This window comes from Chinchilla lanigera, unplaced genomic scaffold (genome assembly GCF_000276665.1).
Source record: "Chinchilla lanigera isolate Chin_1 unplaced genomic scaffold, ChiLan1.0 scaffold00052, whole genome shotgun sequence".
Taxonomy (NCBI): Eukaryota; Metazoa; Chordata; class Mammalia; order Rodentia; family Chinchillidae; genus Chinchilla; species Chinchilla lanigera.
The window spans coordinates 9288085-9310379 of NW_004955453.1; the positions used below are offsets into that span (position 1 = coordinate 9288085).

Sequence of the window (22295 nt, forward strand, 5' to 3'; positions counted from 1 at the left end):
GCCTCATTGATTACCTTCAACGCGCATTTCCGTCCCCCTCTTTGAACTGCTGTAGGCTACAGTACTGTCAGAGGAGGCTCTCTCAGCCCAAGGATAGGAAAAGCAGCCTTGTTTTTTATCTCTGATAGTAGCCTTTGGTCATTGGAGCTATGGCCCCCTTATGCTTGGAGAGAAACCTTCTTTGTTCGCTTCTGCCAGCAGAATGGTGAGCACAACCAAACCACAAAGACTGCTTGCTACAGGGTAGAAGGAACCAGAAAACAATGGAACTGCAGTCAAAGGTGTCTGAGTGTTGTGGACCTGAAATTGTAAACACCAGGCTGAGTGCATCACTCTATGACAGGTTTTATCTCCAACCCCAGGTCTTTGGACAATAAGCATCTTGTACAACTTTTACCATCAAAAGAGGAGCTCTGCTGAGTGCCAGAACGGTCTCAGATCTGTTTCTTGCTATTGAGCCGTACTAATTGTCAGCGGAGGTTCTATAACAGAGAACAGGAAGTCTGTTGTGGCCAAAGAAGCAGTTTGCAGTGGCCTGAAAGCATCTATTTCTCAGAAAAGAAATTCTTTGTAACCATATTAATACCCTTAATAGGAATTTAATACTTAATATTTGATCGATTTATTTTTGCTTCAGCAGAGAAACACTAAAGAAATCCAAAATAAATGGCAGCATGCCACCTTTCTTAAAGTTGAAACTTTATGGAGGCCTTTTGCTTTTCTAGGCAAATATTCATAGCTTGTATTTAGCTGAGATAAGTAGCATATTATAGGCATGCATTATGCATACATTCTTTTCTATTAGTTATGTACTTTATACAAGTATTAGTTGTGCCTTAGCTCTGCACACATTGTAAAATAATGTTCCAGATTTATCACATGATTTCATGAGAATATAACTATATTCTACCATATTCTGTTTCATGAGAATATAACTCTACTACAGCATAGCTATCTTATTTAGTAGAGTCAGCATTGTATGTAGATTAGAGATGAACTCACTTAAGGCATTGTATGTGTGATGTGGCAGCTTTTGAAGCCCCAACTGAATGATTGTCCTGTCCCTATATTGCATATGGCAATTGACCTATGTCTTTTGCTCCATGACGTCACTCATCAAGTAACCATTTGAATACTCTTCCTAAAAACCTGAGTCCACACTAGTGAAATTTACTATTTAATGTGTGTGCTGCTGAAAGCGTGAAACTTAGTATTATTTTTTAATGCTACACTAGTTACTCACTCTGCTTTATTATCTTCATAGTATACCTATAAGCTTGACTGGGATTCATGTTACTGTGTTCTCCATCAGACTTGGAATATTTTAGAGCAGCTATTGTTTTCGAGGAAAGGAGAGCAGTGGGATGCTCTAGGTAGCAAAAGAAAAACAGGACAATCTTGAATATTTTATGTATAAAAATTTTATTATAAAGTAATGATTGTAACACAGCAAATTTTTGAATTAGATGTTTAAAAACCTAGTGTTTCCAATGGATTATAACATGTGATATTCTCCAGAAACCATACAAGTAACACAGTGTATCTTGAATTTTCTATCTCAGCAGGAAACAAAGTCGTCCCCAGGTAACTGAAATCCAGCCATAATCCCCAAAGCTCAATTTAGGCATGGCTTTTAATCTTCTACCCCAAATTTTCAATAGAGTTAATTTACTGTTTTCCTTTGAACACTGTGACTACCATAAAAGAAGTAATGTGAAGGAGGAAATTAATATGAATTACAAATGTAAAATCTAAATAAGATCTAAATTGGTTCAGTCATACTTTACACGGAAAATAACCACTCCCTAATCCATCTATGTATCTACGCTTGTTCCCTCTGTCTATATTTGGCTTGAACTGACAGCCACAACCTTCCCAAATCTTTAGCTGCAGTCAGATCCGGGTACAAATGCAGTGGCCCTGGGAGCTCAGTCTACAGCTGTGTTTAAAATGAGCATTTATTCTTACTGTAGATTTATCTGGAATATAGTCTTCTTATTTTTTCACTCTCCAGTTTTGTTAGATTCACATGACATTCTTCCTCTTTCACAAAACCATACTTCCTAAGTCACATGTGCATGCACAAACACAATCACATGGACACATTCGTGTATCACAGGCTTTCACATAGGCATAGACATGCACATATGCCACACTGCACACTCATGTACCATACACTGTGCCATACACACGTTTTCACCATGCATGTGGAATACTCAGACACAACGCACTGGCATGCATAGTCACATACCCCCTCACAACAGTCACGCAGACACACTCGTACACTACATTCAACCACACATGTTCTCATGGACACACATTTGCACACCACACACTAGTATACAAGTCACACACACATATCCACACTATGGACACACAATACTTGTACACATTCAATATATTCACCAAAAAATTATTTAAGCACCCAGCTTGGCCCTAGGATTATAACAGTAAACAAAACAGACAATATTTCTTCCCTTCATGTCAGGAGTGAAGAAAAGGGGGGTTTGAAGGAAATATGAGTTGAGGATTGAAAGAAAAGGGCGATGGGAACTCTGCTGCCCATGTGGCTGTGCTGGCTGCGCTGGCTGTGTCCTCAGGAGATTAGACTCCCGTCACCTGCCCGTCTTCTCCAAAACTAAGGGTAGTTTTGAGAGTCGCAAAATTATTCTAGAAAATCAGTAATAATTCATCCAGAAAAACGCACTTCATCTGTACCAATTTGAATGAACCTTAGTCACTCTGATAAATCATCCATGATTTGAGGAATACGGAGTATTAAAGAGCTCAACGACTGGTACCATGGATATCATGGCTTCATCCCCTTGGCACGCACATAAAAGCACCAAGGTGTACAGGCGGACAGAAGCTGAGGGCTGTTGATGCAAACCAGTGTTTTAGGGCAAATCATTCCTCACCAGCCCGATGGAGTTGAAAAAGTATAGAGGAAGCGTCCTATGAAATTGTACCTCAGTTTTTTTAAGAAGCGCCTTATATATCTGTTTATGTACATCCATTTAATAGGACTCTATTTGTTTAGCATGGAAGTTCAAAAATATTTTGCTTATTTCTGCAAAAATAAGGACCCTAGTAACATGACCCTTTTGCTTTAAAGACCATTGTTTCATCTAGCTTGTTGCTACATGCACACATGTGTGTGCACACATACCCGTGCATACACACACACACACACACACACACACACACACTCACACCAGCTCCAAAAAAGGGCTGTTTACCTTGTGGATATTAAAGACATTATTTACAATAGGAATAAAAGAACACCAATTTTCTACGTAGTGCCATCATTTCAAATTTACTTTAATATGAACAGCTACAATTTAAAAAGACTCCAATAGACACACAAAAAGTCTAAAAGTATAGATGCTCAAATTTTTACCTTCTGCAGAAACAGAAAATGAGCTTAAAATCGTAAGCTATACTGATACAACAGAAAGTGTGATGGTGCTAGTAGCAGGATCAAAAAAAAGTTAGGATCTTCTTTCCTAGGAATTAAATTGGTAAGAACTACAAAGTCTGTGTTGTTATCTTTCAGTGCTAAGAATGAAAATAACTTGAGGGCTCCATTTCTTTTCGTTGTTCTCCTCAGACAGCCACAGTGTCTTGGGATATCCGAACATTGTACTCAACAGTGCCTGAAGATGCAGAGCACAGGGCAGAAAATTTGCTGGTGAAAGAGGTAAATATGATGCTTCAGTCTGTTACTTTATAGAACGTTTGCTTTCCCCCAGGGAGTTTTGAATGCCATTTACAGTGGGTGCCATCTGCAGAGAGTTCCCCACATTCTGAAGAGTTGATGTCCTCCAGCCTTCATCACCTCCGGGTGGTTCCTCTGAGTCACTTTTCATTATCAGGTGAAGTGCTCACATGTTAGATTTTTTTTTTTTCACTTTACCTAAAATCTCCATGTTGACAAACACATAAATATTTTAGCATAGGTAATTTTATTTTACTTAGTTGAACTGTGTCATAAGAAATACTACTAGATGAGAATTTCAGATAATGCAATTTCTATTTTAAGGAATATTTCTTTTAAGTACTAATTATGGAAATAGTTAATGGTACATCCATAGGTCCAGCTTTAAGGACCTGATAAAAATCATATGTTAGCAAGCAAATGCATGCAGTCAGTTGGAGTACAAGAAGGCTACCAAATAGGCATCAAATTCTGCCCTCACTCTAGACTGTTCAGAACAGGAAGTGGGTTTGCACACAGCGGATACTTTTCAGAATGAAGAAATGAAGCCTGCTCTTCCTTTACAGAAAATTCAACAAGAAAATTTAGCCCAGACTGAAAGTAGTAGTGTCTGAATGCGGTGTCTAATTCTGAGGAAGTGGGTGTCCCAGTCAGGGTTTAATAGCAGCTGCATGCAATAAGAATACCCTTTCACAGTTCTTATGCATATTTATATTAATACTTTGCATTTTTAGTGTGCCTATCAATGCCCATATGACTAATCATACATATTTTGTACTATTTAGTCCATATCTTCACTTGTCATAAATTCATCTGTTTATGTTTGCCCAATTCCATTATTTCATATTTATTTCCCTAAGTCTACACTGGATTACAACACCTTTTTTACCATGAGTTGCTGATATTTCTTATAAGATATTGATTTTCTAGTATTAACAACTAACTGACTAAACTCTTGTCCTAGGAGGTATTTGATTTTTAGATGGGTAGCTATATCAATTGCAAACAATTAAAATATTTTCTAATAAGTGTACTATTTCTTTAATTTTGTTTTAATCTATTGATAATATTGCTAAAAGAATGTTGAATAATAAGCTAATATTGGGCTTTCTGTCTTATTCTTGTTTTTAAGGAGAGACTTTTATTATCTTTGATACTTTACAAAATAAGGCATGTTATGTTGGTTTCTGATATCTCTTAATCATGCTTTAAGAAGTGTCTTTCTTAGTCTCTTTAAAATGCTTATAAAGAGTGGCTGCCCTATTAGCCCGTGCATACTCAGTCTCGGTAAAACAGCTTTCCTGCTTCGTGTTAGCATTGTAATAGAATTAATGGCTGTTCTCTGCATTCACTTTTGTGTTACTGGAATAAACTTTCCTGTTGAAGTTGTACTATTACCCTAATACACTATTGCATTCAAATTACTACCATTTCCAATTTGTGCGTTTGTATGCATGAGTGAAATTTGTTCTAGTATTCTTTTTTATTCTTTTGCTTTGAAGAAATGCTACTTTTAAAAAATAAATTGGGACCTTCTACATCTCTCCCATGATATGGACTAAGCAAACAAGTGAAGCCAAATGACCTAGGACAGATTCAGGTGCGTGTAGTTATTTAACAAATGGTGAAGGTAGCACATCAAAGTCTTCTGGGAAGGTCAGAGAATTTAACAAACATCACTTGGACATTCATTTGGAAGGAAATTAAGTTAGGTCTGTATTTCACATTACATTAAAAAATAAATTCCAGATGAAAAGCTTCTTCAGATTCTTTCTTACTATTGCTGAGTTTTAGGTTGGTAAGGAAGATGTCATATTAAATTTCCATTTGCAGTTTGTTTTATGATTCCATCTCCTGGGCCTGTCTATCAGTCATAGAAATCAATTAAGTTCATCTGAAGTGATTCATTCTTATTTTTAACATAACTACTATGGATTTATAAGTGCTTCCATAATTTTAAAGCCTTTTATCTCATGGTTCTTTTTATCTCATTTTTTTTGCTAAATATCCCTTTTAAATAAGGCCAATCAGCCCAAACCCTAAGTCCCAAGACCATTTCACAGACTCCACCACTGATCTCTGGATGAGATCATGGTTCCAGGTTCAACTACTTTTCCAAGGGGAAGACTGTCAGAAAATCAGAACCATTCAACACAGGATATTTCAAAAGACTATTCTGGAGTCCTTAGTGGTCTTACATTTAGTGCATTTCCGGAGCTTTTGCACAACAATTTCAAATGTCCACATGGATCCCAACATTCTTTGATAACATTATCTTCAGGTGAGAACAGGTTGACCCACTCTTTGCCCTTTTCCGAGGAGGAAATTTCCTGCCTTCACTTTTCCTCCTGCCTTAATTTCCTTTCAACTATGCTCAGGCTCCTTTTCTCACATTTCACCCTCAACCTCTCTCTTCTCCTAAGAGAACCTCTCCCTGCTCCAAAGAGAAACCAACTAGACTGACTTTTATTCCACATCCAAGTAGCTCCCAAACTACTACTTTTATGTAGCAAAACTCAGGAAAGGGCATTTGTCTCTCCCCAGCACAAATAAATCTTCTCATGCTTTGCAACTGTATAGATATGAGGTTTAGAAGAGAGAAAAGAAAGAAAGAAAGAAAGAAAGAGAGAGAGAGAAGGAAGGAAGGAAGGAAGGAAGGAAGGAAGGAAGGAAGGAAGGAAGGAAGGAAGGAAAGAAAGAAAGAAAAGAAAGAAAGAAAGAAAGAAAGAAAGAAAGAAAGAAAGAAAGAAAGAAAGAAAGAGAAAGGAGAGAGAGAAAGGTAGAAAGGTAGAGTGAGGTGTGGTGGTACATGCCTGTAATCCCAGCACCAAGAAGGCTGAGCCTGGAGGATCACTGGGCATTCAAAGCCAGCCTGGGCTACATAGAGAGACCTTGTCTCAAAAAAAGAAAAGAAAGGAAGGAAGGAAGAAAGGGAGAAAGAGAGAAAGAGAGGAAGGAAGGAAGGAAGGAAGGAAGGAAGGAAGGAAGGAAGGAAGGAAAGAGAAAGAAAGAAAGAAAAAAGAAAGAAAGAAAGAGGAAGAAAGAAAGAGAAAGAAGAAAGAAAGAAAGAAAGAAAGAAAGAAAGAAAGAAAGAAAGAAAGAAAGAAAGAAAGAGAGAGAGAGAGAGAGAGAAAGAAAGAAAGAAAGAGAGAGAGAGAAGGGGAGACAAACAGGAAGAGGGAGAATGAGAGGAGAGAGAGAACCTTAGAATAACCTATTTTATTCAATGCTAATTTTTCTGTCTAAGTGTAAATCCTGAAAAAATTCCCAGGATTCTGCTTGGTTTTAAGGATGGAGATAAAATAGAGACCTGAGTTTAGAGGATAGGAAAAAGATAAAGTCTGATTATAAATATCCCTGCCTGGTAATTGAACACAAATAGTCAGGCCTACAGAAAATAGATTAAAAAGAAAGGGGGTCACCAGGCAGCTGGTTTAAGATAGAGAAATGACCCTAGAGAATTACACTGGCCAAAAGCCTTGACCCCAATTGTCAATGGCAGCTAACCTTTATTGACTATTTACTTCTGTGCCAGTTGTACTTCTAAGCCATTTACTTGTTCTAATTACATGTATGTGCTGCATCGTTAAGTTCATCAGTACCTTCCAATAATGAGGAAACCATGGCATGGGAAGATTAAGAAACTTTCTCAGCCAGGATGGAACAGTTAGGAATAGACAGATCCAGGGTCTGGACACCTGCCTCCCTGCCCAAGCCCCTGGGCTCGTGACCACAGTGCTAACTGCCATGCGGGGCTTTACACTTGTGATCCTTTGTGAGGAGTATTTCTCTCCAGTTCGTGTTAACAGCTGCATTGTAGTTTTTGCCCAGGTAATGCTGATCTATGTAGTTAATGGACCACAGCTGAAGGAACATTGGCTGCATTTTTTTTTTTGGTTGCATTTTTGAAACCAGATTAAGCCAGCATTAAAATGAATTCAGCGATCTCTACAAGGTTTTTGTAGGAACGTGTTTACCTTACCTTGGCTGATGGAGTAAAAACCCTTCTTGGGTCCAACCTGTGTGAAATTGCTCAGTGGCTCCCTGCAGAGTGACAAGGACAAATGTCATGGTTGCTAGGCAGCAAATTGGTGAAAATCTAGTTTAAGCACGCCCAGTTGCATAAAATGTTGAGTTTTCTCCCATCACTCTGTGTTCACCATTCTGAGCCTCTTGTGAAAGGCAGTAGACATTCTTTTCTTAAAATCTTGAATGACTTTGTATTTAAATAAAATGAATCCTATCTCCTTTTCTGTCTTATCTGCTATTAATTCTCCCTATTTATTAAATGGAAAGTTGCTTCCTACACAAAAGCAGAGGCTTGGTTCACATTCACTGAAACACTTTAGTTATGCTAACATCAACTCACCGCGGAGCCACCGCGTGGGAGCAGCAATATTTGTGAGTGCTCTGTGACGCAGGTATCATAACCTAGGCATTTTAGAGCCTAGAACACAGGCTCTCTATGATTAACTAACCTTCCCAAGTTCACAGAGCACCAGAAATAGGCTTCTGCTCGCTCTGACCCCATACCCCATGTCCTTACCTACTTTTTTGGGAGATCATTTGATCCTTTAAGTCATATGCTTCATAGCCTGACATGGTGAGACTTTTGGGGGGTTTACAAGGGAATCTGTCCTTTATTTTTACAAGCTATTAATGTTTTAACCTTAGTTTCTTCATTCTTCTGTAACATTATTAGTAATCCTTATGCCATGATTCTAAAAATAAAACTAGCAATACAGTAATATGCAAACACTTGGAAAGGAACAACTTGAAAGTATTTGTCTGATCTTCCTAGGTGGCTTGACATTAACGTTTATAACCATTTAAAAAACACTATCAAACACTTCTGGGAGAAAACAAGCCCACTCCCACCGGGGGAGAGGCAGTTAAAGGGATCTATAAATAGGATGCAGATTTCTATAGCAAAATTTCCATTTTAGTACACACAAAGGAATACTATAAAGCTAAGGCTCAGATCACTAATTAAAACTGAACTCTTAGTTCCCTGTGTCTTTATTAAAAAAAAAAGATGAGGGAGCAAAACATTGAAAGATACAGTGGCTCGGGAGGAAAGAAAGCCTAGGGACCACTTCAACCGAATAGCTGAGAAACGCCAACAAAATATGAAGGTGGTTAAGTTGCTCTGACAGCAAAGCCTTTCCAACTGGTGGAAACCAACCCTACCACAACAGAATAACCAAAAAGTGAGGAGAAAATGAGAAATTCAAGAGTTTAAGCCTCTCTTTAATTGTGCCACAAAGTTCTTGGGAACTAAAGAGATACAGAAACATTTTAAAATAAGGGCAAATTATCTACGCCTACAAATGTAAATGCATATATACACACACAGTGATTATTTCCTGTCTTTAACCAGACAGTGCTATGTTACTGTGGCAAAGAAGAGCTCAGAGTTTAAGTAGAAGTTCTGAACTAGAATAGTGAATCTCCAAGAAAAAAATTAAGTAAGTGAATAAAACAATAGGAACTAAAAAACTAGAAAGAGAGAGAAAGACTCAAGAAGAGTAAATGTAGTTGAAAGTTTTAAGCTCCCACAGAGCATTCACACAAAAAATCGGAAGACCTCATGATTCGAATCAGGGCACAAGCCAGTTTCACATAGGCAAAATGTCTTCAGAGATCCAGACACGTAGGTTATTCACAGATGCCTCATCGCACACCCACACACATACACACACCACACACACACACATACTCTTCCTGAGAGTCTTTAATTAGCGGATATCTTTTGAGGCTATTTTAGAAGGAAATAGGATATGAAACATTTTCCAAATTTATTTGACCATGAAGATATAATGTCCATTTCCCCCTAAGTATCTTGAGAAATAACTTTGAGAAATGCTGATACAAGTCTCATCCAGGAAGATCATCAAGAATTAGAGGCATGATGTAGTTCAAGTAAAACAGAATCAATAATTAGCTATATTTCAATATGCATTTTTGGGATAGTTTCTAATAAAGAAAAATGGAATGTTAAAGCTTCCAAAAAATCAAATAAATTGACTGTTTCTTTTTATTGGCAAGCCTCCACTCTTGATTCTTTGTGTTAGTATCAAACTGTCCACCTTTGTATAGGATGTCTCCCAGTACTGGAACACAATCCTAGACAAATCCCAGTGGTGGTTGTTCTGTTATCCTCATACAGCATACGATAAGAACAAATAAGGTAAAAGTTTGAAACACAGAATAATAATCATAAAGGTCAGACTAATGCCTTAGAATTTTTTCCTCTCAATCTTCTGCTGAATAATCATGTTATTGTTTCTCTTATCCTAAGGGTTAATATGGATTCAATAGCTCAAGCAAGTCGCTCTCTTAGGTCTTTTTTATGCGTTAGACATAGAAATGTCCCCTAAAAGACTCATGTGCTTAGAGGTGAAGCTTACTAGAAGGTGATTGGGCTGGGGGCACCATACTCATCAGTGCATTAATCCACTGATGTATCTGTAGTTGGATATGCTATTAGGAGGTAGGACCTGGTCAGAAGACAGGGTTTACTGGGGCTCTGACCTGGAAGGGAATATCTCCCTCCCTGACTCCTCCCTTCACTCTGTTTCCTGGCACCATGATATGAGCACTGGACCCTTGCAGTATGCCCTTCTGCCTTGGAGCCAGCCAGCTATGGCCTAAATCCTCTAAAACCATGAGCCGAAGTAAACTTTCCTCCTTTAAACTGTGGGTGTTGGAAATTGTGTCTGAGATGAGAAAGTGACTTAAAACAGTGACTAAGAATCTGCTATTCTTAATTCAATTAATGGAGTTAATTACTTTTTTTTTCAAAAAGTTAAGTTCTTTACCTACAAAGTTCTTCTTCCCCTGACTTATTCTTGCTCTGCACTACATTCAGTGTATGCAACAAAGGACATGAACCATTGGATGAAAGATTGGACTGGGTTATTCACCATTTATCGCTTACTAAGTTGGTGCTACCAAATGAAAGCAGCGCAGCCCTTTCCCTGGAGGAGCATACTACCAGGCAAAAAGTGACAGACCTGTGATCAGAGTTTTGCAATACAATGTGGCAGGTGCCCCATAGAGTATTCCTAAGCGAAAGAACAAGTTAGGTTCATGCCAAAGACCCAAGCAGAAAAAATGGGCAACTGAAATGAGTATAGACTTTTCACTTCTTCGAAGAAGAAGTGTAAAGGGCCAATAAATACATGAAAAACTGTTCAACATCTCTGACCAAAATATAAGAGAAATGTAAATTAAAACAACACTGACATTTGATCTCACTCCAAAAGAATGGTTATTATAAAGAAATTAAATAATAAAAATGTTGATGAGGCTGCAGGGGGAAAAGAAATCTCACTACATTATTGGTGGAAATATAAACTAGTATAACCAGTATGGAAATCCATATTATGATTCCTTAGAAAGCTAAAACTAGACATTCCATTTGATCCAGCTACTCTTCTTCTAGATATCTTCCTGAAAGAGTTAAAAACATCATAGTACAGTGATACATGAATACCCATGTTTATAATCGCACAACTCATAATATTGAAACCTTGGAAACAGACTGTATATCCACCAATAGAAGAATGATACAGAAAATGTGGTATTTATACAAAAGGGAGTACACCCTTGCTACAAAGAAGGATAAATTTGAGTCATTTGTAGGAAAATGGATATACTTTGAGATAATAATGCTAAGTAAAATAAATCAGACACGGGGGCTGGGGATTTAGCTCAGCGGCAGAAGCGCCTGCCTGGCAAGCGCAAGGTCGTGAGTTCGGTTCCTGGTACCGAGAAAAACCAAAAATAAATAAATAAATAAATAAATCAGACACACAAGCTTAAATATCGCAGAGTTTTTCATATGAGAAATCAAAAGTATAAATAAATTGAAGAGCAGAATAAAGATAGGTAATAGGAAACAGGGACCTAGATCTTTTGCAAATGATAATAAAGCCAAAAGATGGAGCAGGGAAGGGAACAGGGCATGAAATAATGAAGATATGTCATGCACATGTACCTCCTCTGCACAAGGAGTGTAATATTATGTACTGCAAATATGTACTAATAAAAATAAAAAATTTTAAAATACCGAAAAGCAGACCAGGTATGGATTGTTTGACTTTGGGGATAAGTAAACCAAAAGAAATGTTGAATGAATAGAAAATTATTAGTAGCCCAGATGAGTGATACCAAAGACCTGTACTAACAAATGGCAGTGTGATTGTGGTGACAATCAAAAGCTATTAAGAAAACAGAATGGACAGAATTTGAAGACTGGAAAGAAGGTAAAGGAGAGAAATGTGTTGATAAAGCCTCCTTCCACATTTGTGGCTTGGGTTACTAGCTAGATAGCTGTGTCATCAATTTAAATAAGGTGCCCGAAAGAAAGTAAGGATTAATGGAGCAGATCTGGGTGAAGCAAGTAAGAAGCTCACCTGATAACACAAAGGGGATGGAGAGGGAGGGGAAAATGAGAGAAAGAGAGAACATAGATGCACAGGATAGCACAGAAACAGAGAAGAAAGAGGGAGAGTTGGTCTGAATTTCAACCTGGACATGCAGGACAGCTGAGCTGGGGCTGAGAGGCTGGGTCCCTGGGCTGTATTTCCACTAGAAGGCTGGTCAGGAGGAGCCCACAAAAGGAGGGAAAGGTAGTGGGCAGAAAGGCATAGAGAGAGCAAGGAGAACTTGGTGTCTGAGCATTAAAGAGACAACAGTCACAGGTGAGAGAGTATATCAGTGGAAGGAAACACCAATGAAGGACGGAGATTAGGACTGACTGGATCTCACACTAGTCATTGGTGGCCTTAGAGAAGCTTCAGAAGTTGTGAGCACAGACTGAGTATAGTGGGTTAAGCTCTGAAGGGATACAGGTTATGTTATCTCATCAAAGTGTTAGTATAGTACTGTCCATCTACAGGGTGCTTCAAAAGTAAATGCAATAAAAATATTGGAACTCTTCAGGCAGAGTAACCTATGCACAAAAAAATTAAAGTTTTTCAGCAGGGCATTCAGTTATCTTTAGGCTAAGCACCAGTGTATTCCTAATTTTGCTGAAAAGCAAAAACTTTTAAGCATAAATAAAATAACATGATCAAATGAGTATAATATTGAAAATGAATTCTTTTTCTCTTCTTTCTCTTCCGCCATTTTAGACTCAGCCAAAAGATATTTAGCTAATTCAGGAGAAAATTATAAATATTCAACAGAGAAACTACATCATGTAGGAAGTAAAGGAAATACAAACAACTTAAGTCCTAGACATAGTGAAAAACTTGTAGAGAGAGAGGGTGGCCATAGCTTAAAATAAATTTTATGCTACTTATTTTGGTTAACTGCAAGAAATGTATCTAATCAGAATAAAATTTACCTGGTCTCAATACAGGAAAATTATTTTCTTGTTTTCACAGTTATAATAATTATATATACCTTACATTAAATTTCGGACTGCCATCCAAAGTGCCTTTGTTTGGTGTACTTTCTGCAAGTCTTTGAATCACACACATAGAATAATGTACCCTCAAAAGTACCCAGAAATAAGAATCTTTTTCAATAGATGATGTGAGGAATGGTTTCCAAGTATAAATAAATTATGTAAAAATTAATGTTGTTTCCTAATTCTGAAATGTTGTACAGTAAATAAATGATTCAAATACATTCATCAGAACACAGTGGGCCTGGTGCTTCTAACTGTAGAACTCTCTTCTATGATGTGACATCAGGTTTGTGTGTACAGCTTTCATTCTTGAAGGATGTTGACAAAAATGCAGCTATAAAGATGCTCCAAATATGAAAAATAAGTCACATCCTTTCTTAATATAAATAGTATCAATAAAGAAATTTTTGTATGTTTTTGTTTTTAAATGAGGCTCTTAATTCAGTGATGAAAGTCTCATGGAATGTTATGGAAATTTCATTTTGTGTGTACTTTTTAAAAGACAAATTTATAAGTAAAGCTATGTTTATCTCCTGACCTCAAAAACTTAGTAGAAAAATTGAGACATGAATATGTTCTGTTTTTCCATATTTAACCTAGTCCCATTTATCCTAAGTCTTGTAGTCTCATCATGACCAGAACAAAATGATTACTCCAAAATTTTTTACACTAAATATTACCAATAAATGTAATAAATATACAAAAGATGATTAAGATAAACTCAAATCCATTTAGTTTTGGTAGCACTAGGATAAAATATTACTGGAAAAATGGGGAAAACTCTGAAAACAAAATGGTTGTGTGTTTCACATTCACAACTCTGAAGAAATTCATTTTCTACTCAGTAAAAAATCCCTACAATAATACTCTTGTTTCATAATATGAAAAGATTTTACAATTTTAAATTGGCTTCTCCTTCTCCACAATAAAAATCATCCTACAATGTTTGGCAGTGGATAAACACAGATGTATAAGCCAGAGACCTTGGAGCTGAAGAATAAAAATGAATCCATTTCAAGCTTGAACCAAGAATTTTGAGTGCAGTGAATAATAACCCAGGTTGTATATTTTACATGAGAAGACTGATTAGATCATAATATCATTGAGGTTTTTTCATACCACTCTTTATTAATATTCTAACCAATTAGTGGTGAAATTTAGCTGGGAAACTGACTGTATGGCCCCAGCTCGGTCACAGGTGTCCTTAATGAAAGCCTGATTTTTTTTTTTTTTTTTGGATTTTTTCTCTGGTACCGGGAACCGAACTCACGACCTTGCGCTTACCAGGCAGGCGCTTTGCCGCTGAGCTAAATCCCCAGCCCCTGAAAGCCTGATTTTTACAGTTTGTTCCATTGCCTGAAAAGAACATACAGTATTTTGAGAAAAGAAACCAAATATTTTGATTTACTTTCAATTCAAATTCAACAAAGATTGTGCAAGACACTTTAGACCACTTTCAAGTTCAAAGTGTTTAAAGATGATTTCCACTTATGTTTGACACTGGATTATAGCGTCCTGTTTTACATTGCATATACATACTTCTGTGCATGTAAGAATACCTAATATCATATGAGCATTTTATTTATTTATTGTTTATGTATTTATTTATACTTTTTTTGCAATGGGGTTTGCCATGTTACTCAGGTTAGCCTTGAACTCGCATTCCTCCTGCCTCAGACTCCCAAGTAACTTGGACCACAGCTGCACACCAGCACACCCAGCGAATATTTTCTGAAATGAGAATCAAACCATTTAATTGTGCCATGTCAGTATTTTAACTTTTCTGCCAAGAGTGTAGAGTATGTTTTAAAATTGTCCAATTTGTTCTTATACTGCCGGAATTAATTACTGAGTTTTAAAGTCACACATACTGTGATTCAGTGGGAGGGAAAGTGTTTTCAGTGCCTTTTCTCTTTTTCTCTACAATATCTGTCTATTGGGTGACCACAGGTCCTGGTTGCAGGAGCAGTCTCAGACTTTAGCTGCTGACCTCACTAACAGTGTTCTCATGACTTCTGAAATGTGTCCTTGAGGACAGTAGATTACCCATTCATCTTTTCAATGCACTGTTTGGTTAAATTCACTTAATTTCTTGATGCTTTATTACCTACATTTGTACAATAGCCATAAGTACTCCTAAACTTTACAAATAAAAGCATGAGCATGAAAATTGCCACTATTATTTTACAAGTACAGAATGAATCTCAGTGGAGGTAGAGGAGCAAAATGAGCACTCTTTGTGATTGCATTAATCTTACTGGCAAGAAACTAGTTGTATAATTAAATAAACCTCTATAGCCAGAAAGAAAAATAATGTTTGCATCTAAAAAAGCCATCTGTTACTTGCTTATTATTCAGCAGCCAGAGCCTAATAATCTGCCCCTTTAAGAGATGGACAAATTGTACTGCCAAAGCCGAATTATTATTTGAGGTATATAACACGATTTCAATTGATCCTAATGGTTCTCTGAAGAGGACGAGGAAGGAGAAAAAGGAAGTATTTTCCTTGTAGTCCCTTAGGGTGTCTTTTACAATTGCCTACTCTTTTCTGAAGTATTTAGCTTTTTTTAGACTGTCAAATTATTCTACTTAGTCATTTCTGAAGGAAAAGAGATGTAGGAGATTATTCTGTCAACAAGTACATAGAATGTCCACTATAAATAAAGCCTCAGGCTGGAATACACATGTTCCTTTGAAAGGCTGTGGCTGTATGAATTTCTACGTCCAAGAAGCTGGGGCCCGAAGGCTCTGGGTTCCCAGTCAGTGTCGTAAGGACCAAGCCAAACTCTTATTCATGTGGAAGACAGATTCTCTGTGGTGGAATAGCACCCTCTCTTCACCTCCTTCTGAATCACCTACAGATCTTACAGTATAGAGCACTGTGCCCTTAAGCCCAGAGATTCTGATTCATTGGATCTCAGATGAAACCCAAAAACCAGACTTTTAATGACTATCGCTGGAGCATTCATAAACACTAAGATATTGTCCACAGTTTAGGAAGCCACATCATAAAGGCACCAGGCCTTTCACCATGCTGCCTGTGGCCAGCTTTCTTGTGTCTAAACACAAACAGGCAGACATGGCAAGCGTAAGTGCTCAACAAGCAAACCCAATCAATAAGAAAAATCAGCATCCGAGCATTGCTATTTGGAGAAATAAACTAGCACAGCAAGCTGGTGCTCGTTATGTAGTTTGCACCTTTGAAGCCCATTGTGGCAGCCTCCATCAAAAAGGGCCTGCGGAATTGGTATTTTGAAGGAGGTACCGAGGGTTAGGAAGTGAGTGAAGGAGAATTGGACTTACTGCATTACTACAACAGGCACAGCCTGTGGCTTTGAATTTGCAACAGATCATTTCAGCTTAGTTTTTGGACAAAGAAAACTGTAGCCATGATTATAATAGCTTTTAATGATCTTCTTAGAGTGACTGTGTGGGCTGCAGCAAAGAATAGAGAATAATTTTCTTTGCATAACATTTCCAAAATGCCATAACTATGGAGGAAATGGTTGTGTTTGTAAGCTGCACTGGCTTCCTCAGAATCAAGAGAAATTTCAGATTTATAAGGGTTCTTAAGAATCATATAGTCCAAGCCTGTCACCAGAAGACATAGGAGACCAAAAGGTAGATTCAGAAGTCATTTGATTAAAGCACAAGTGTTTTGTAATGAGACCTAGTATCTCTCTGTGAAATTCTACTTTCATAAATCAAAGAAAACTAGTTGTTATTAGAATTTGTTGTAAATGTGAATTATACATTGAATCAAATCTGCTGAGGAAACTGATGTTTTTAAAGCAAGTATTTACTGAGTGCTTACACTGAGGTTAAGTGCTTTATAGGAATTATCATATTCGATCCTGGTGAAGTTGGTATTATTCTGACAGATAAAGAAATATAAAGGTAGTGAACTACTCAGTTTAGATGCTATAGCTAATTAATGATAGTAGTTTATGATCAACATAAGAAAGTGAAATATTCATTTTTGATCAGGGAATTTGAAGATTAACATATCTCAGATTCAGTTAAGCTTATGGATAACAGGCAGAAGAGCATGTGTTTATCATGATTAGACAGAGATACTGTCCACACCAGGAAAGGGCAATGAGTGAATCCTAAATCAAAGCATCTATGTCCTACTAACATCTCCAGTTTTCACAGATAGCAATTATGTGGCAGGCGTTTCCAACCCAGCTCTGTATTCTAAACGCTGAATCACTGTACCAGAGATGCAAGTAGAGGGAATGCTTTACCCAAGATCGTATGAGGCGTCAGTGCATTCAAGGCTGTAATCTCCAGTGCATTCTACATGAAAAATAACGTACAGTGGTTTGGCAAGGTTTATAAAAGAATCTTTAAACTCCTGCGAGCACTGTGCCCTAAGAAAATTATTGAAATGCTGGTATTTGAGAAAGTGATATGCATGCAGATATATTCAGGCATCATTTTTCTTCACAGGCACAAAGTTTGAAGTAGCCCTCGAGTGAGTCACTGTCCTCTCCTTTTGTCTTTGTTCAGGTAGCATCTTTTCTGTGACTCACTCTAATCATTCTATTTAAGTAATCTCCCCTGCCCCCATTAGCCGCCATCTTCCTCTCGGTTTGCTCTTTTCCGTAACACCACTTTTTCCACCATACGACATACTGTATTTACTTCTGAATTTATTGACTTCATCATGATATACATTCAAGAAGGCATGATGCTCTTCTTTTGTTTGCTGCTATATTCCCATCACCTAGAACGACTGAGCACATAGTAAAGCCTCAGGAATGGTTATTAAAGAAATTAATCAATAAATGATCTTCCATACTAGACGACCAGGTTAGTGAATGGGGATAGAATATTTTATTCTACATACTGAAAGCAAAATTTATGAAGCAAATGTAAAGTTCTCCACAATATGCTAAATGAATTTTAAAAAGCAATATTCATATGCAAATGTGTACTTAGAGGGGAACTACGTAAAGCTTTGTACCAGGAAGGTGATTGAAAAGGAATGCAAAGGCACTGGGTTTTATGCTTTGGTTTTCCATTTTAAAACACATTTTCTTTCATTTGTAAATGACTACAGGTAGAGAAAGGAAAGTCGGGGTGGAGGGTGAGAGGAACCTACAATAAGGGGAATCCTGGCTCTGTAGCTTGGGATGCTGTAGGCTTTTATGTTCCCTGCCAGAATCCTTGACATCTCTGTCAAAAATGATGCTAAAACATTTGCGCCGAGGAGCCTAATAAGGTTCTGTGCTTTGCAGAATTGGCTCAGGAACCGGCAATTTAATCCATTTAACTTTAGCTATGTGCGCTGTTCGGTTCACAAGGCGCATGCGCTGTAGCCTGTGTCGATTCCTTGAGTTTGCTTTTACTTCCTGTACGGTCATCTGCTTCTTGGCTGCTGTCCTCATTCTCATTGTCGTTGCTTTTGTTTTTGAGGCGAAGAGAAGTTCTCTGGTGTTCTTTTTTATTAAGAGACAAAAAGAGAGAGAAAAAAATGATAAAAATGATACAGAATTTCAAAATAAGATTATAGGAAATTAGCAATAGTTATTACACTGCATATTGTCATCTTCAAAGTAGTTGCTGTACGGCATGCACTAATGGTTCCTTTCAATGAACCAATAGAAATGAGTAGTGCAGTTATCTTAGCTATCTTGTGTGTATATACATATCCTTTTCCCTTCCTTCTTTTCTCTTACTTACTCATTTATTGCTTTTGTAAAACTGACACATAAAAAACATAAACACTGTGCATATTTATGGGGTAAACCGATGTGTCAGCACTTGTACAATATTTAAGTTGGGGTAAACCATCGACCTTCTCCAACATTTACCATCGATGGCAAAACTATTCAAAGTCCTGTCTCTAATATTTAGAAACACGTCGTACAGAATTGGGTGTAATCACCTTAGTGTGCCATCATTCACCATGACTCCTCACGCTGGTCTCGCTGTAACAGCACCCACTGATCAACCTGTCCCTGTCCTTCCACCTCCTCTCCTCCTCCCAGCCTTGGGTGACCACCATTCTGCTCTCAACTTCTGTGAGCTCAACTTGTTTTTAAAGCCTTCCTTTGTCCTGCGCTCCTGCCGCCATCCTCCCACTCCTCCCTTTGTCCCACACTCGCTTGTTGCTTTGTCCTTAGTCCCAGTCTGTGCGTGGGCACTTCCTGAACAAATAAAGCTTTGGTGCCGAGTGAACTCAAGGCCAGAGAAACACAGAACAGCCAAGGGCTCCTCGCTGCTGTTCTCTCTCCCTGCCTTCTCCATGCATCTGGAGCCGCAGGCCTGGAGCCCTGCAATCTTCTTCCTGTCTGTGATGCCCAACTGGCCCCTCCTCCCCTCCTGCTGATTCTCCAAAGACAGTGAGCCTGATTTCTAGGCTGCAGCCGCTCAGTACCCTGCCTATGGCCTTCTTGCTTCCAGCGGCAACCACAGGCCTTTATTCCTCACAGTGCAGGAAGCTTAGTGCTCTTCATATTGTACTGTTCTGTGAGAGGACCAGGTCTCCTAATAATACTAATTTATAGGATTATAATCCTGGTGAATCCCTAGAATCATGTACTTTTACAATTGAAAGGGATCTTAAAAGCTATCTAGAGAACTCCTGATTATGAATTCATGGTCATTATAGTAATAGGAGCATGGTAGGTAGAAAATATTTCCCCACCAATAAATACTGTAAAGTCAGCCATCTACTCTGTGATAGCTACTTGTGTTGTTAACTTTTATTTTAAAACAGCTTTCAATTACCTTCTGTTCAAATCTGTTTACAAAATCTGTGAATAATCAAGGAGAAGACTTAGAAGGTATGAAGGGCAACTCAAAAACTAGCTTTGGGCTGACAAGGGTGAGGCTATAAGAAAGAAAAAAGTTGGTTCCTGAAGCAAGAATGGGGCAAAATGATGACAGAGGGGCCGTGTACAAATGACAACACCTTCGCTGGTGTGAACTGTCAGACAATAGAAATGGTCACCAAGGAAGACTGATGAATGATGATTCTTGAGGTAAGCAACATATTGGGTAGGATCCATTGGGTGACTCAGGTTTTCCTTGTTGGAGCAAAATAGAACAAATATATTAAGTGGTTCCTTCTTCATGAAAAGGTTAGATTTCTATTTCCTGGAAAAAATATAAAATGATTATCAAAAGTAAGCCTCTTTACCTACTTTAAAATCATTGACCTGAACACAGCGCTGGGGATTATGAGAACTGTATTCACAGTACCTTTGGCCAGAACAGCTGAAGTCTTCAGAGATAGTTCTTATCATTGTCCTTTTTTCTTTTTCTTTTAGGCTTGTAAATTCTATAGTTCCCAGTGGTATGTGGTAAACTACAAATATGAGCAATATTCTGGAGACATTCGACAGTTACCCAGGTAAGAACTTCTTATAAGTATTCCTTTGGCTTTTGCATAAATATCATATGCATGTTCTTTGCTCAAGGGCTGACACTGTTTATGAATAAATGTAACCAAAGTACATTTTGCAAAATGTGTAAGCTGAGATAGACCATTTTGTTCAACAGTGTATAGTTGATGTGGTCAAAGTTTAGAATGCGACTCAATTATTCTCTGATTCAACTACTGAATGAATTCTTAAGGTTTGTCTATCACTCTATTATTCATTTGTGAGCTGTCCGTTCAATAGCAGATTCAAAAAGATTAGAATAACCCAGTATGTCCAGAGTGTTGCTGACAATATTTTTAATGATATTCATACTTGCCCTTGTTTATGTGTTTACATTCTAAGATATCAAAAGTCATGAAAATAAATTCCACAGAAGTGGCATATACCTAAAAATATCAAAAGTGAAAACAAATACCTAATTTTCCCCTAACTTTGGGGACCATAAATCCTTTAGGAAGGTGACTTTGTTGTTTCTCCTTAAATGTCACCTCTACACAAAGGCTAACCTCATCACCTAAACTATGGTAGAAGTTTATTTAGGGCCTATTTCCCCTACTTACATAAAAATTTGCAAAGGGCAGGGACTTTTCCCTGCAAATCTCCCCAGGCTTGGAGAAATTCTGGCACATAATACATGGGCAGTAATTACTTATCAGATAACTGAGTGATTATAAAATTTTAAAATACAGTGTTCCTGAATGAAATTATAGTTGCTCAAATTTAAAGAACTGTCTCAAACTAATACCTTCCAGCTCACTGATTCCTAAAATTAAGATGATGCTAATAATCCAGAAAAACACACACTTAAGCAAAAGTAAGATTCGTACTAACACATTGCTCAGGTGAAATGTCAACATGAAACACACCAGTTCTAATTTTTCTAGGGGCCCATGGTATAAAACCATGTTCCACCTTGCAATATTTTCTGTACTTCTAGATATGTTTTTTCAGACTCAGCTGCTTGGAATTGCTGCTTTTAGTTTTTTTAATGCAGAGTCTGAAGGGAATTAGGGAATACCACTCAAAGGTAGCATTTTAGTTGGATCTGAATGAACAGTACTAGCTTCCAGTGGTAGGGAGTGTGGTGAGATGAACCCATGGACCATGATGTCAGGGACCTTTGGCTCCTGAGAGGATCTTAGATATTACATAGTCTCATTGCAACAAGAAGTCTTGGAAAATTTCAACATAGGAGAGACAGGATCTGATTTGCCTCTTTTTAAAAAATTGCTTCACTTACTTTACAGAGAATGGATTGTAGGGGCAATGATAAAAGAAAAGGTGAAGTGACACCATTCTTTCGGAGTTGCCTCAGTACAAAATGAGAACCAATGTTATTCCAAAATAACACTTCTTTTTTCAAAGCACTGTACATCTACCAAATTTCTAAACATTTTCTTAGTTCATGTCACTCCTGTCACTCTTGTTTTGTCCTTAGTCCCAGTCTGTGCGTGGGTACTCTTATAACTCCATGTTGAGGAGGTCCTACTACACCCTGGAACTTCATGAATGACTTTTCAAAACGTCTGGGTGTTAGTCACACATTTTTGTAGGTGCAAGTGAAAAACCAAGTTGTTTTTTTTAACACCAGGACTTCCCCTTTCTGAGAATGATTCTGAGAAGTGGTAACAATTTGGAAGCTGTGTGCCTGCCTGTGGAAGACTGTTTATCAAGTGAGACGACACAGACAGCAGTGTTTTTCTCCCTATTGAGTAAAAGGTTTTCACTGTCTTCAGTATATTGAAACGCCAGGCGTGGTGGC

At 37.8% G+C, this 22295-nt stretch overlaps 1 protein-coding gene across 7 annotated transcripts in view; it reads left to right on the plus strand.

Annotated features, from left to right (window-relative positions):
- Window positions 1-22295, plus strand: part of Dock10 (dedicator of cytokinesis 10) — a 195036-nt gene that overhangs the window by 58550 nt on the left and 114191 nt on the right. For all 7 annotated transcript variants that reach the window (XM_005395477.2, XM_005395478.2, XM_013519950.1 and 4 more), the window contains exons 3-4: window positions 3611-3700; window positions 20420-20502. In XM_005395477.2, the coding sequence (XP_005395534.1) occupies window positions 3611-3700; window positions 20420-20502 (173 nt within the window). The remainder of the gene's footprint in view (window positions 1-3610; window positions 3701-20419; window positions 20503-22295) is intronic.